Genomic DNA, 16,468 nt, shown 5'->3' on the forward strand with positions numbered 1-16,468 from the left:
TCATGATGTACCACATTTGAGTATGTTTTCAGTTATTCTTCGAAAAATATGACAGAATAATATCATTGCTTACTTTTTTTCCAACTTTATTTCAAAGTGACATTAAACCAAACTTTCACAAATATGAATTACTACCTTTTAGTGCAGCAATATATATGTATCAAATGAAAACAAATGAGGTAGATGCAGTAGCAAATTTTTTCAGAATTATACAGGTATTTAAACTGAGTTAAACTGAGTTTAAATTGAGTTATTAAAACAAACTCAATTATAGACTATAGAATGTAAGTAGCATGATAGATACTTTTCTATCGCCCCCACGATATTTATCATCATATCGCACAGCACTATTATAACGTTCTCCACAACATCTCCAGACCCTTTATCATCCCACAGTTTTATCATCAAACAGTATTACAGCTGCAAAGTGATGGCAAAGCACACAGAATCAGAGAAAAGAAATATGACTGTAATATAATTAGTGATAAAATACTTACATCAATATTACATCAGTTTCAAGTGATGGAAAGCTTTATTGCACGTAGTAGATATATATATATATATATGTTATATTATAATGTAATTTTTATGGTCTACTCAACCAAAGTGGTGTTGTCAATCATGGATGACAGTTTACCCATCATCCTCCTCTCTATCAGAACCCCAACACAAAGCTGGCCTGTGTAATACTGCAGTGACCAGCCATTGCCCTCATCAGTGATAAGAACAATCGCCGAGTCCTCATAGAACCTCTGCAGGTGGCAGAGCTGTAAGTCCAGAATCCATGATGTGAGGAATTGCTCCAGCCCAGCGTCTTCCAGCTTGTCCCTCAAGAGTGCAGGCTGTGCTCCTAGACTTGTCCAAGTAAGATAGAGCTCTGCAGGAGGCAGTGATGGCATCATCAACCCCAGTGCCATGCTGATAATCAAACTGCAGTGGGTCCCTGGATGGGCTCACTAGGGGTGGAGATGAACATGGACTACCTCTCCAGTTTCTTAATCAGCTAAGACCTCTAGTGATTGGGGTCCTTGGGATGTGAGAGTGGAGGGTTGGGGGTTAAGGACGGACAGGACAAACTGTTGGGGGTGACTGTGAGCTATATGCTGCAGATGTCAGGGTGAGAAGAGGAGAGAAGATCTGTTGAGGAATGTGTTCAGAGTGTGGGAGATTGGTTTATTATGCTCATAAATGTTTTTCAGGACCGTCACTGATGTTATTCTGCTGCAGCTGGACCTCCAACTGCTCCCTGTACTCGTCTTTCTCCATACTGATCTTTCTCCTCAGTGCTCTCTTCACAGCTTACATAACGTTTGGAGGTCTGTAGTGATGTTTGGTGCCTCTGTGCACTGTGCTCCACAGCATCCGCTGACCCCGCTCTGTTTTTTTTTTCATTGACAGAGCAGAGCCGCTGTCGTTCCCAGTCTCTTCTATTGTGTTACAATATCACTGACAGTTGGCTGTGGAATATTTAGTAGTGAAAAAAAATTTACGACTGGAGTTCACTAAACTCCTGATAGTGACCCATTCCTCCACTAATGTTTGTAGAAGCAGTCTGCATGACTAATTGCTGCTTTTATCCACCTGTGGGCATGGAAGTGTTTCAGGAACACCTGATTTCAATTATTTGAATGGGCGAGTGAATACTTCTGGCAACATAGTGTACATGTACACACAGATTAATCATAACATTATGAATACCTCTGTATCTACTCTGTTTTTATCCATGTTATCAGCTCCACTGATGGATCGTATAGGACACACTGTAGTTCTGTATCTGTTTTTGTGCATACTTTATTATTATCCTCCTTTCACCCCGTTCTTCAATACTCAGGACCCACAGGACAGACTACCACAGAGCAGCTATTATTATTTTGGTAGTATATATATATATATTTACTTTTATACGCACATTATTACCTGTGGGCCTATTTTTCATCTGTATAAGACGTAAGGGACACACATTAATGTATAAGATACATGTGCAGCATGATTATGTTGAGCCCCCAGGTGAGGGGACTGCGAGTGTAATCTGTGCTGACCTGATCACTCAGACTGCTGAGTTTGACCACATGGTTTTACACACACTCATAACACACTTCACACACGACACACTACACAATACATACACACATAACACAAAACATTCCGCATAAACACACACACATACAGCCACGAAAAATCTCTGAAAATACTCAACAAGGCCTATTATGCCCCCATGTCACTGGCCTGAAACTACTCCGTCCTGAACAACACCATCCTAAATACCTCCGTCCTGAACAACACTGACCTAAACACCTCTGGCTTTAACAACATCTTCCTGAATACCTCCATCCTGAACAACACTGGCCTGAACACCTTTGTCCTAAACAACACTGGCCTGAACACCTCTGGCCTGAACAACACCGGCCTAAATACCTCCAGCCTGAACAACACCGTCCTGGTTACCTTCGTCCTGAACAACACTGGCCTGAACACCTCCGGCCTGAACAACACGGTTCTGAATATCTCCGTCCTGAACAACACTGGCCTGAACAACACTGGCCTGAACAACACTGGCCTGAACAACACCGGCCTGAACAACACTGGCCTGAACAACACTGGCCTGAACAACACCGTCCTGAATACCTTCGTCCTGAACAACACTGGCCTGAACAACACCGGCCTGAACAACACTGGCCTGAACAACACCGTCCTGAATACCTTCGTCCTGAACAACACTGGCCTGGCCTGAACACCTTCGTCCTGAATACCTTCGTCCTGAACAACACTGGCCTAAACACCTCTGGCCTGAACAACACCTGCCTGAACACCTCCGGCCTGAACAACACCGTTCTGAATATCTACGTCCTGAACAACACTGGCCTGAACAACACCGGCCTGAATACCTTCGTCCTGATCAACACTGGCCTGAACACCTCTGGCCTGAACAACACCGTCCTGAATACCTCCGTCCTGAACACCTCCGGCCTGAACACCTCCGGCCTGAACATCTCCGGCCTGAAGATCTCCGGCCTGAAGATCTCCAGCCTGAACATCTCCGGCCTGAACATCTCTGGCCTGAACATCTCCGGCCTGAACAACACCATCCTGAACATCTCTGGCCTGAACACCTCCGGCCTGAACATCTCTGGCCTGAACATCTCCGGCCTGAATTCCTCAGGACTGAACAACAACGGCCTGAACATCAATGACCCGAAGCACACCGGCCTGAACCAACATCGGCCTGGCCTGAACCTGTCTGTACACTTGTTTCACTGGTTGCTCTGCAGAGTGCGGGCAGATTAAGGTTAAGCCTGTGTTGATGATTCACTGAAGGGGCGTGTCAGACGGGGTTACGTTATACTGGTCAGATTTTTTGTAGAATTTTAGTGGAAGTTAATTTTTTTATGTTGTTTTTGTTTGTGTTTTCAATAAACTGATTAAGCACTGATTTACCTGTGTATAATATGATAACATGGTGTGAGGATTTGGTTTGTGTGTATGGGTGTTTGTGTGTATGTGTGTTGATGTGTGGGTTGTCTGTATCTTGCTGACGGAAACGGTCGGCACCAATCCAGTGAGTAAGAGTGGTCCAGCCAGGGGGCGGAGCCTCACACAGGTTACAAATACGGCCACTTGTGCACACCTGCACACACACAACTTTGTGCCTGGGCATCTTGTGGATACACGTATACACACACAGGTGAGTTGTTTTGTGTGTGTGTGTTGAGATGAGTTTTTTTTATGCTTTCTTCACCAACAAGGGGGCGTGGCTGATATATTGTTCTTATTGATATCGTAATAATAATGCTATATAGACAATAAATATATTGTGTTATAAATTTTGATCACATGAGCCAGTCTTATGTTACGTATTTCTACATTTATATTAAGAAATGTGTAGGCACTCGCTTTGGCTAAAAGTCTGCAGATTACGTTAGAGCGCTGCAGACCCAAACTTTTTTTTAACTATTCCTTATGTTTTTGCAAATAATACATTCTTCTCTAATATTTCAGAAACATGTTTGTGTATAAGAACATCTTTACACTCTTTCCAATTCAGGACAATCTCTGGGCTGAACTCACTGTTTTGTTTTGTTTTTCTTTAAAGACAAATGTTGCTAATCAAATGTACAACCTTTATTAATGTCTGAATGTTTTAATATACTTTTCCGTATCTGTAACTGAATTTTGAAACAGAATGTGTGTATGTGTCAGTGTGTGCGCAGTGCTAATACGCTAGATTAGGATTAGCATCACTGCTGAAACTGCTGATCAGGAGGAAACAGAGATAACAGCATGGGCTCTGCTATACTAATACTGCACTAATGCAGAACTGTACACTGTGAGTGAGGGTTCAGTATAGGTATATAGGTTTATGTTTAAGTAAAATGAACATTGTTGTTTTATTCTATAAACTTTGGACCTAATTTCTTCCAAATTCCAAACAAAGATATTGTCATTTAGAGCTTTTATTTGCAGAAAATAAGAAATGGCTGAAACAAAAAAGATGCAATGCTTGCAGACTTCAAATGATGCAAAGAAAACAAGTTCATATTCTTATAGTTTTAAAAGATAAAAAAAATAATATTTGGTGGAAGAACCCTGGATTTTAATTACAGTTTTTATGCTTCTTGGCATGTTCTCCTCCACCAGTCTTACACACTGCCTTTGGATAACTTTATGCCACTCCTGGTGCAAAAATTCAAGCAGTTCAGCTTGGTTTGATAACTGAGATCATCCATCTTCCTCTTGATTACATTCCAGAGGTTGTACAGTGGGCAGGGCTAAAGTGCTGTTTGATTGGATGATAAATGTCCATTTTGTTGGACATTTAAAAAATTAAAGCAAAGAAAACAAACGATGGAAAACAGTGAAGACTGAGGGCTGTTTGTTTGTTTGTTTTTAGGTTCATCATGAGTCCCAAACACGTGATTTTTAAGAAGCTCTCCCGTGATAAATCAGTAAGCTCTGTATCATCTCACTGTCTGTCTGTCTGTCTGTCTGTTTGTTTGTTTTTAGGTTCATCATGAGTCCTAAACACGTGATTTTTAAGAAGCTCTCCCGTGATAAATCAGTAAGCTCTGTATCATCTCACTGTCTGTCTGTCTGTCTCTATATCTCTCTGTCACTGTCTGTCTCTGTCTCTCTCTGTTTGTCTCTCTCTCTGTTTGTCTCTGTCTGTCTCTCTCTCTCTCTCTCTCTCTCTCTCTCTTTCTCTGTTTGTCTCTGTCTCTCTCTTTCTTTCTCTCTCTCTCTCTCTCTCTCTCTGTCTCTGCTACCTATATGAAGTCAGTGTGGTTTGTGTGTTTTTACAGGTGGGTGTTTATTTGGGCAGGAGAGACTTTGTGGATCACTGTGATTTTGTTGATCCTGTTGGTAAGTTTTCTCTCCATTAACAGCCAATCATATCTCACCTATTTAGTCAAAAGCTCCTTATTATTTTAAACCTGAGTGACGATCAGTATGAATCTGTAATTAAGACTTTATTATTAGTAAGACAAATCTTAAGCCAGTTAAGATGTTATACAATCACACAAAATCAAATCTTTACCATCCTTCTAATATTGTGGCTAATGCTGCCCTGTGGGGAATCATATTTAGAAAATGAGTGGAGATGAACACCACAATCTCATGTTAGAAACAGAGTTTATTCTTATCCATACCTGAAAATATCAGATAAGAACATTCTACTTATACATTTCCTCGATTCATAAGCCCTATCCAGATGTGATTAGTTTCTCAGGGGGTCCTGGGGTAATTTTCTCATTTATGGAGGTCCTCAGATCGACCAGGTATGTGTTTTTCTCAGACATCCTCTGAGAAAATTACAGACAGAATTTCCTACTGTTTTTCGCTGAATTCTGTGGTCCTCTGGTAATTTTAATCCCGTCTTGATGGACATTTCTGAGTCTCGTCACCTCACGTTTAATAAAATAGCTATTTTCCCCTGCCTCTTACGTATAGACCCATGTAAACACAACAGTGACTGGAAATAGAGGAGTTACTGAACGCGATGTCGTGTGACTGAGAAAGCCAAAAAACTCACTGGTCCTCTGTTTTTTTTAATTGCAGTCCAGATTCAAGAGTTTTATCACAGACTAGAAGTGTGAAATATTTTTCACAGATGTCCCCCTGAAAAAATAATCCTGTCTAGTCAGGGCTATAGACTACAGCATGTTTATGGAATAAACAGATTTCTCTGTATGAAATCTAATAATGTTATATGTTGTATTTTATATGATTAATGTCTACCTTATGCTAATTGTGCATTGAAGTGTGTTTCGATACTGTTCCTTCCAGACAACGTTAGCATGTTTCTGAATCTGTTTGTTGTTCGTGAACAAGCCTTGTTGTTTGTGTTGTGGTTCAGATGGTGTGGTGCTGATTGATCCGGAGCAAACAAAAGGAAAGAAAGGTGAAGAAATATTTGTAATAAACTACTTTTTGATTATTCAGGACCAGCTTCTCTTTCTCAGACTCTGTGTTTGTGTGTCCCAGTTTATGTTATGCTATCATGTACGTTCCGTTATGGCCGGGATGACATGGACGTGTTGGGGGTGGCGTTTCGGAGAGACATTTTCCTGTGCACGCGACAGGTTTACCCCCCACTGCAGGACGTAGAGCGCAGCATTCACACCAAATTACAGGAGAGACTTCTGCGCAAACTGGGGATCAACGCATACCCCTTCTTCTTTGAGGTGAAATGAAAAAGTTTTTTTTTCTTAGAAGACTATATAGTTTCCACTTGGGCAAATGTATTGGCAACTCTAGAAATCAATCCTAAATTCTGTAATTCCCTGGGTGACTGTAGGGATCCCTAGGCTCTATAATTTCCCCCTGGGCGAATGTATGGATCCTAAGCTCTGTAATTTCACCCTGGGTGACTGACTGTAGGGATCCTAGACTCTGTTATTCCCTCTGCGCAACCGTAGGGATCCTAGGCTCTGCAATTTCCCCTGGGCAACTGTAGGGATCCTAAGCTCTGTAATTTTCCCTGGGAAACTGTAGGGATCCTGACTCTGTAATTTCCCTGGGTGACCAACCGTAGAAATCCTAGACTCTGCTATTCCATCTGGGTGACTGTAAGGATCCTAGGCTTTGTAATTTCCCCTAAACAACTGTAGAGATCCTAGGCTCTGTCATTTCTCTTGGGCAACTTCTAGGAATCCCAGGCTCTGTAATTTCCCTGGGTGACCGACCATAGGGATCCTAGGCTCTATTATTCCCTGTTATTCTGTTGTAATTTTCCCCTGGGGGTCCTAGGCTCTTACCGTAGGGATCCTAGGCTCTGTAATTTCTTCTGGGTGACTGTAGAGATCATAGGCTCTGTAATTTCTCCTGGGCAACTGTATGTATCCTAGGCTCTGTAATTTCCCCCTGAGTGACTGTAGAGAGCCTAGGCTCTGTAATTTCTTCTGGGTGACTGTAGGGAGCCTAGGCTCTGTAATATCCCCCTGGGCATTTATAGGGATTTCCCCTGGGCAACTGTAATTTCCCCTGAATAAACATTATTGTTCCCCTGGAAGGTTTCCTCTGGGTAGTTTCCTCTGGGCAATTGTAAGGGTCCAGTGTTATGTAAGATCATAGGTTCTTAAGTTCCTCTGGGCATCTCTGTCCTGGTTCTCATTTTCATTTCCTGTGCAACCCTAGTTCTGTGTTCCAAGAGCAAGTGTAAGGATCCAAGTTTCTCCATTTGTTACACTGTAAATTGTTGAATTGTAATTGTTGACCTGTAATTTCTTTGGTTTAGTTTCCAGATAATCTGCCATGCTCTGTGGCGCTGCACCCTACACCCACTGATGTAGGAAAGGTAAGGAACGATTATTGTGCACTCACCACTCACCTTTCCCACTATAATGGATAGTTTTTCACAGTGGTATGAAAGGTAAAACCTGCCACCATTTTACCACATAATAAATGCCACTATGCTCTACTTACAGCTAGAAATGGGATGTATTTGATACCTGTACTAATTTAGAAACTATGCCAAAATGCATCTAAAGCTCCTTTTACACGTGTATATTAACAAAGAACAGACATAACTTAAAGGAGCTGTATGTGTAAACGCCAATGTCTATATCAGTTGTATTGGAAATTACCTGGATTTTCTATGACCAGCCCCCTGGTACAGTTAGGGAAATGTCTAAGTGATTTAATGTGTGAATAAACACAGGTGCCACCCTTTTCCTAAACCGTAAATGTGTCTGACACCAAACATCTCCAGCTGTACTCTGCATGTGTGAAAGGCGGCTATGAATAATGTCCTCATACGATTCTCCAGACATTTCCAGAGTTCATCTGTGAAAACAGCTTAGTAATATTTGAAGAGCTCTTTTCCAAAACGCTATATATCCATTTTTATCAATTTTAGTAAAAAAGGGTTTTCTTTAGCGAGAAAGTGGTAGGCTGAAAACCACCGTTTTCTGTTTCAAACTATCAAATACCATACTAAGGTTAAAATAACACAAAAAAATCAAATCAAGATTTTAATATTTAAAGATTTATTTTTAAAAATAATTCGTTTTTTTCCCGCAAAACGCAATAAATCCATGCCAAGTTTATTTTTTCAAAATGTCTTATATATCCTTTGGCATCAATAGATTTTTTTTTTTTACTAATTATGTGCAAAATACAATAATAAATAACAGTAAATTGTATATCTGAATATAATAGTTTAACCATTGGGCCTAAAAACACAAATTTCAAAACATTTCTTTTCGAAAAAGTGCAAAATTGCATTAAAGAACAAGACATTAACACTATAAAATCCCCAAAATCACGTTACATTAATGTGCTGTAGTGTAATGTAGTGTAGTGTGGTGTAGTATAGTGTGTGTGTGTGTGTGTGTGTGTGTGTGTGTGTGTGTGTGTGTGTGTGTGTGTGTGTGTGTGTGTGAACTGTAGATGACAGCCGGCATTTCCCCCCTCCTGAATGCCTCATTTTCTTTACCTTTTCACGTACATGAGACTTTTTTGATGGCTTTCTCTTTTTTTTCAATAACTGCTTCACGAACAGGCTCCTCTATACCATCAAAACCGCTCATTTTCGCGGACTTTGAGAGTGAAAAACGAAAGTGAAAGTAGGCTACACGAAATACCGGCCGGCTCAACAGGGCGCGTGTTTACATTCTATAGCTCGTGGAATGCTGCGCTTTGATTGGATGAGTGGATATGTGGCGTTCTGCGGGAAAACAAGACTGGCGTTTATCGCGTTTTGGAAAGAAAGAGAGAAAGCAGGGCAGTATTACACGGCGGATGGGGCGTTTTGATGAAAATTGAATATTGGCTTTTCAAGAGTGGTCACATAACATTCTGATTCTGGCTCTAACTCATTTTTTTTTTAAATGGCGTTTATCGCGTTTTGGAATCAAACTCTTCATTTGTTAAATATGTGTGTATGTGTGTGTGTGTGTTTGTGTGTATATGCGCAGCATTGTGCCGTGGAGTTTGAGGTGAAGGCGTTTTGTGCTGACAATCAAGATGAGAAAGCTCAGAAAAGGTAAAAGATCTAGATGTGTTCTGAGGATAAGATTAATAGAGTAAAACTCTGAGTGAACTCTGAGCATGATGTTTTGGTAAGGAAACTGTCAATATCTTTCTATTCAATCAGGAGTGTTTGATCTGGTTTTATTTCTCACTCTGTAGGAGCTCAGTGCGCCTGGCCATCAGGAAGGTGCAGTATGCTCCTGATCAAGGAGGCCCAGCTCCATCTAATGAGACCACTTGTGAGTTCATGATGTCAGACAAGCCTCTCCACATGTCCATCTCTCTGGATAAAGATGTAAGATTTAACAGTAGTTTGGATGATACTGGTCCTTATCAGCAGTGCTTAAAAGTCTGTCTCAAACAGCTTCATTTCAACCCAAGACCTACATGATTTAGAGCATGTGTTGGGCATGTTTGGGAATTTGTGGGTCAGGACATTGAGAATCACACTGAGTGCTAATTTATGCTGAACATTAAAGACAGATACATTAATTTATTCTGTATTGTAATGTTCTCTTTAAGCTTTCAAATAATGAATGAACAAAGCAATACCGCTTGAAATCAAAAGGGCAGTGTGGCCAGTACTTCAAGAAACACCATCACTGACATATGGATATGAACAAGACCCTGACCTTTTATGGCCTCCTTCACTGCCCTCTAATGCATGTATTGCTTAACATCCATGCCAGTGTAAAGGATACATAAAAGTACGTGGACAGTGACAGTTCTATCACCTGAAAAGGACAAATATATTTTTGTACGGTAAGGTAATGTATCTTGTTGTGCCGACTTCATCTCCAACAGAATTTTTTGTATTTTTCTAAAGCGCTTAGTGAAGAGACATATGGTCATCTTGTCTGTTTCTTACAGTACCAGTTGTTCCATTGTCTATGACAGTCTATGAGAACTTTAGTGCAGGAAGATATAGCTGTATTTAGAGGTTTGTCTCAGAAAACAGATACTCAAAAAACAAATGGTGGTCACATAGATCAGTAACGGAATACACAGCCTAAAAAGCAGATGTCCGTTATTGACACCGTGACCTTATGAGCTTTTCAGATCCTGTGGGTGCTTCCACAATGGTACTGATTAACCACCTAGCACCGCTAATGTCTGAACACAGCATTTGCAGTAAAGTTAGTAGACTACAGAATAACTGACAATATATTTTAATTAAAATATTAGATTCTACAAGCATATAAACAAGACTTGCTGTTGAATAAAACCATATAATTTTGCCCTATCTGGACTGATCCACCTAATCTTACCCTTACTCAAAAAAAAAATAATAAAACTTGGCACGTCTGGAAAGGATACTGGGCATTTGAGAGGTTGCAGGTTCAGTCCCTGGTAATCCCACAGTCATCTGTGTCCATACATTTCAGAGAGCATAACTGTCCTCTCTCTATCTGGATGGATATGATGGTCCTCCCTTTGCCCCTATTTCTCAGTAGGGTTGACGCTAAGCTGTCTGAGTGATTGTTTGATGATTTAGACAGCATTCTCTTCCAAGCGTGTTGAGCTTCAGTGTTGCGTTATTGACTCTCTCTCTCTCTCTCTCTCTGGCTCTGTATTCTGCAGACGTATTATCATGGAGATACAATTCATGCCAATGTGGTAATCGATAACAGCTCCAGCAAAGACGTGAAAAACATCACAGTTTCAGGTAATACTCACTCTCTTCTACTCTGTTCGTTTGTTGTTCCTTATAACAGTTAACTTACATATCTCATTCTCTCTCTCTTTCTCTCTTAGTCGAGCAGATTACTAACGTGGTGCTGTACTCCAACGATAAGTACGTTAGAACTATCGCCTGTGATGAAAGTTCGTAAGTACCATCTTTTTTAAAATTCAAGTACTGTCTACAGAACAGAGTAAAGAACATTTGATTTAATCTGTTAAGTACAAACTATGGACAAAAGAATTGTCTACGCCTGTCATTAGGCATGGTGCCAACTAGTTTAGGTTCATCTGCTCCAGAGAGTCCTAATCTATAGGAAATACTTCCTTTACAGGGACTAGACAAGCTCTGTGTGTGCTTTAACAAATCTGTGTCAGCAATGGGTGCAGATGAAAGTAGCTAAATCCACAAATTATTGGACATACATTCAATGTTAAGTCACCTATTGAGGCACATCGTTTGAGTCAACTTGGCAAACCAATGAAGAGCCTAAGTATGGCACTATTATTAAGAGATTGGTAGTCAAGAAAACCTAGTATAACTGCATTGTTACTTGATGCCATTGTGTCGTACATTAGCCACAATGATAGAACACTGATAGATTGTGACAAAATTAGATATAATAAAGGTCCCTTTCACACTGCATACTATTTTTACAGAAAAAAAACAGTAAAATATATATATTTTTTATCTAAGCCTGTTCGATTTCCTGTGGTGTTGGATGCATTAAAAATCAGGCTGACCAATCAAAGCTGAGCTCCTGTGAGCTCCTTCGTAATGGCGGCGGACCAAACAAATGAGGCTGAAGCCGCAGCAGCAGAGAAAAAGCTTACGCTCTTATCAAGACACAGACTATAAACTATAACCTACAACCTATAAATTATAAATGTAAAAATGTGTCGGTGTGAAAGTTAAACTATGTTAAAATCATATTCGTTTTTACGTGTGAAATATTCATACACAGTGTGAAAGGGTCTGTAGTCTGTAATAGTGGATGGAAATGAACAGCTGATATGACCCTTTTTACTGCTGTATTTACCACAGTGAGTCTGTGCCGTCTGGAACCAGCATGAAGAAAGTTTACTCGCTCCGTCCTCTGCTGGACAGCAACCGGGAGAAGCGTGGCCTGGCTGTGGACGGGAAACTGAAGCATGAGGACACCAACCTGGCCTCCTCTACCATGTGAGAATTCATCACACTGTAGATCAGATCACACACAGAGGTTAAGCAAAGCAATGGTTGTTTAAGAACTGTGTGTTTGTGCGTGTGCGCACAGAGTGAAAGCAGAGGTGCTGAAGGAGGTTCTTGGGATGGTGGTCTCCTACAGAGTGGTGGTTAAAGGCACTGCAGCTGGGTGAGATAATACACATGGAACATATTATTGCATCTGTATACCTACACATATAATCTATGTAGAACATATTATTAGGGTCCAAGCAACAGAGGTTACAGAAGGATAGATACTGTAAATACTGCTAAATGTCTTTTGATTAATACATAGATGCATAGACAGATATAATACATATGGGACATATTACTGCATATAGATACTTGTAGATACATATATCTATACTTATACACATACGGGACACTATAATTAAATATAGATACTTATATATGAATAACATACATGTGACATTTTATTATTACATATAGATACTTTTGTATGTATAAATAATGGTAACAGAATTTTTTCTGCTTTTGATTCTACAGCATGATTGGATCCAGGTATTTCACATTTTTTTTTCTTTCTCAAAACAAATCACACAAAATAAACTTCTGCCTTCATATGTAACCTGTATGTGTGTGTGTGTGTGTGTGTGTTAGTGAGGTTACCGTGGACGTGCCATTCATACTCATGCACCCTAAACCTGATGCAGGTGAGCTTCGGGGATAATATAAAGTAAACATGATTTGGGGATAATATAAACAAGAGTTAATAATAAAATATATATTTCAAAAGTATTACTGCACGTAATCAAACAGTAGAATCGATTATTAATCTAATTTTCTAAATGTTTTTCCTTCATCCTCTGGGATTTCACAGTCAAAGAAAGGTGAGCAACTCCTAATTTATCTTTACATATCATTTCTGTTTTCTCTAATACATATACACCATAACATCACCCATCAGCAGTAAAACACAGTGTTACTGTTACGAAAGTGAGGGGATGGACGTAAGTGCAGAATAATTAATTTATAATTAAACAAACTAAAACAAACAAACAAACAAAATAAACCAAAGTTACACTGAATATAAACAGAAAACGAACACGGGTAAACGCAAGACAAAAATACACGACTGAAATAACTAAAATAACAAAGATGAGATTAAAGTATAATCAAAACTAAGAAACCAGTAACTCTAGAAATAAAAAAACCACCTGACAAACACGCAGCAAGGAATCACACAAAAGACTAGACAAAGAAGGCTTGAAACAAAGGGGCTTATATACATGAGGAGGGAACAGGAAACTGGAAACACCTGAGGATCAATCAAGAGGGGGCGGGGTTACAAATCACTGATGACGGGGTGGGGCTAGGGCGGAGACAGGACCAAAACACAACAGAAGCACATGGCTGGGAAACACATGACAGGTAAACAGAGGGGCAGGAGCACATGGGACCAAATGAGGGAGAAACACAAGACAGACATGGGCTGAGGTGTGACAGTTACACATCTGAGGGAGGCTGTCTAATAAATCCAAATTCATACAAACATTCATTTAATACAATTCAACATATTGAAGACCAACGTTACAACTTAAACCCTGTGAATTTATTTTTCACCGAGATCAGCCCATTAAACTAAAATATATTAAAATCACAATAACACCAGCTAGGGGGGTCGTCATTATTTACTTTTTTTTATTATTAGGGTTTCAAGTTGCAGTAACAGTGTTAAACTACCTCCACCTTGTTTGGAAGCTGTACTTTATCCTGGCTAGCTCTCACTGTGAGTTGTAGATAAAACTACGTCCACCATGTTTAGAAGCTTTACTTCAGTCTGGCTAAGTCACAAGTCTACACACAATGTATCAAACATATTCACTGTGAAAACAGATAGTTTAATAAGGGTAATCTGGAGAAATATCTGTCTGATTGTTGTTAGAATACGATTAGATAATTGAAAGCTCATTTTACTGCAACCAGTTTAACGACAGAAAAGTATCTGTATTATATTTGACCCTGAGTTAGGCAGGATCTGTTCCGCCCTACAATCTGAGTGTTTCGTGTTTCACACCAAGCGTCTTACTTTGTCTCACACTTCCTCTGCCTGCCACCACAACACAATGTGAGACACGTGGACACACACACTCACAATTTTTTTTATTTATTTATTTCTTTTATGCTGTCTTTTTCTGGTGTTTCAAGTAATCTATATTATCCTAAACAATCTTATATTTCCTCAGTATAAAAGTGTTTTTTCAGTCAATACATAAATAGTAAATAAATACAGTCAATAAAAACAAGTTCTTTCTTTTGTGAGATTATACACTTGCAGGAAAGCAAGAGGAAATTAAAATATAAAAAAATATAAAACTTAAAGAAAATATCCAAACCTGCTGTTTCCTACCCCTGCTTTGGATGTTTGGTAGGTGATGAAAAATCCTTTTTACAGATTTTAGATCATGCCCACCACCAATTTCTTACAAATGTAGTTGCTAAAAATCCTTGTACTTAACAACCCTGAGATATGAAATACATCAAGCGTACACTGGCGTTTGCACAGACCTGCATATCTATGTTTTCTATCATTATCTCACTATTTCTTTTGTGCACGTTTGTGCGTTAACAGTGACGGGGACACTGATATGGTCTTTGAGGAGTTTAAGCGTTCCTGCCTAAGGGGACTCATTGGAGACGATGATGATTCCCCTGCTGAACCTTGAGACGCTGAGAAGGATCACCACGAAAACAATCGACACTGCGCTCGCTGCTCATTGAGGAATGGTTATAGTAGCTTATTTGTGTTTATAGGTGTACATACTTTGAAGACTGGGCTTATGAACTAGTGTTTATATGTTCGCTGGCCACTTTATTAGAAACCCCTACCTTGTGTTTCAACTAACTGGCTGCTTCATTTTTACCCTTTTACTCCCCGGTAGAGGTATACAGGCTGTAATAAAGTTGTCTATGTAGAGTGCAGAATCAGCACCCTGTACTCAATTCACCATTAGTCCTTTTTCTTAAACACCTAAAATTTTCCAGCGAGTGCAGCTCTGTGGTTAAAAACAGGGGTTTCTAAACAGAAGTGGGCAGTAGCGTAAATGTGTACATGATGTGAGAGTCAGCTAATGGACTAGAAGGCAGTGGTCAGTGGATTTTTAGTTTGTTTAGATGTAGGGAAGAGTGTACAGGTGTAGTGAATGTACTTTCGAGGTATAGAGGTGTAGTAAATGTACATTAGAAGTGGATAGCTTATGGTATGTAGGGTTAGATGTATGTATATGGTAAAGCGTAAGGTAAGATAGGATGGATCTCAGGCAGTTTGAAGGCGGGCAGGTGGGGAGATGCAGGATGTTCTCTATTTGCTGTAGGACTGTCAATAATGCAAACATTAAAAATCATTTTTAACATAAATTGGTTGTCATTTAAAGCACACAGAACATGAAAATAATTACTAAAACAACATTGTACTTGGCTCATTCCACACACTCTGGCATGCAATATACATTTTCAATAAAATATTTTTAGTCCTAAATTATACAACAGTTAGTTCTGAGCCTGCAATGTGATTGGCTGAGAGGTGTTTCGTTTATGAGTGACTCGTTATCAACCGGTAATGCACTGTAACCGAAGCTCTCCATGTATTACTCCGCTACATCCAGGTAACCTAGCAACGATGCAGCGCTTACAAGACAAACCGAGCAACAATGGAACTATTTTAACTTGTGGAGTGTTTATAACCAAGCAAATCTCAATAAACAGGGATAATAGAACTGTGGCCTCGAGCCTACGACCGCAGCATAGCAGTGCAAAAAACTTTTATCTTTTGTTTTAATTTTGTCTGTAATTTTTGTAGAATTTGTTATATCTTATAAATTATTCATTTCTTTACGCAAAATCTGGCAAAATCATTCATTTAAAATTGCTTAATTTAGCCATTCTTTGATATATTTTCTTATTTCTCTAAAAGGGAGTATGTGAAATGCTTCAAACACATATATGTAAATAAATACAACTGATCTGCAAAAAAATCTACTATCTTAACTTCTAATTGAAGTCAAAGGTCAAATTAATTTTAGAGCATTTCTGTTGGTCCTCAACTCAACAAACTGTAATACAATTTCAAGAACAATCATGATAAAAAGTCAA

At 39.5% G+C, this 16,468-nt stretch overlaps 1 protein-coding gene across 3 annotated transcripts; it reads left to right on the forward strand.

Annotated features, from left to right (window-relative positions):
• Positions 1-3,602: 3,602 nt before the first annotated feature.
• sagb (S-antigen; retina and pineal gland (arrestin) b) lies at positions 3,603-15,733 on the forward strand. Of its 3 annotated transcripts, XM_049466896.1 has the most exons (16): positions 3,603-3,682; positions 5,002-5,056; positions 5,298-5,358; positions 6,353-6,397; positions 6,481-6,680; positions 7,733-7,792; positions 9,414-9,481; positions 9,628-9,763; positions 11,050-11,134; positions 11,224-11,296; positions 12,194-12,331; positions 12,426-12,503; positions 12,863-12,877; positions 12,977-13,029; positions 13,203-13,206; positions 14,949-15,733. In XM_049466896.1, the coding sequence occupies exons 2-16, from the start codon at positions 5,009-5,011 to the stop codon at positions 15,040-15,042; spliced, it is 1,158 nt and encodes a 385-aa protein (XP_049322853.1). In that variant the 5' UTR covers positions 3,603-3,682; positions 5,002-5,008; the 3' UTR covers positions 15,043-15,733. The 3 variants fall into 3 exon arrangements, with proteins under 3 accessions (XP_049322853.1, XP_049322851.1, XP_049322852.1); XM_049466894.1 differs by having other exon boundaries at positions 13,197-15,733; XM_049466895.1 differs by lacking the exon at positions 5,002-5,056 and adding an exon at positions 4,889-4,943 and having other exon boundaries at positions 3,630-3,682; positions 13,197-15,733.
• The last annotated feature ends 735 nt before the right edge of the window (positions 15,734-16,468 follow it).

Source organism: Astyanax mexicanus, chromosome 18 (genome assembly GCF_023375975.1).
Source record: "Astyanax mexicanus isolate ESR-SI-001 chromosome 18, AstMex3_surface, whole genome shotgun sequence".
Lineage (NCBI taxonomy): Eukaryota > Metazoa > Chordata > Actinopteri > Characiformes > Acestrorhamphidae > Astyanax > Astyanax mexicanus.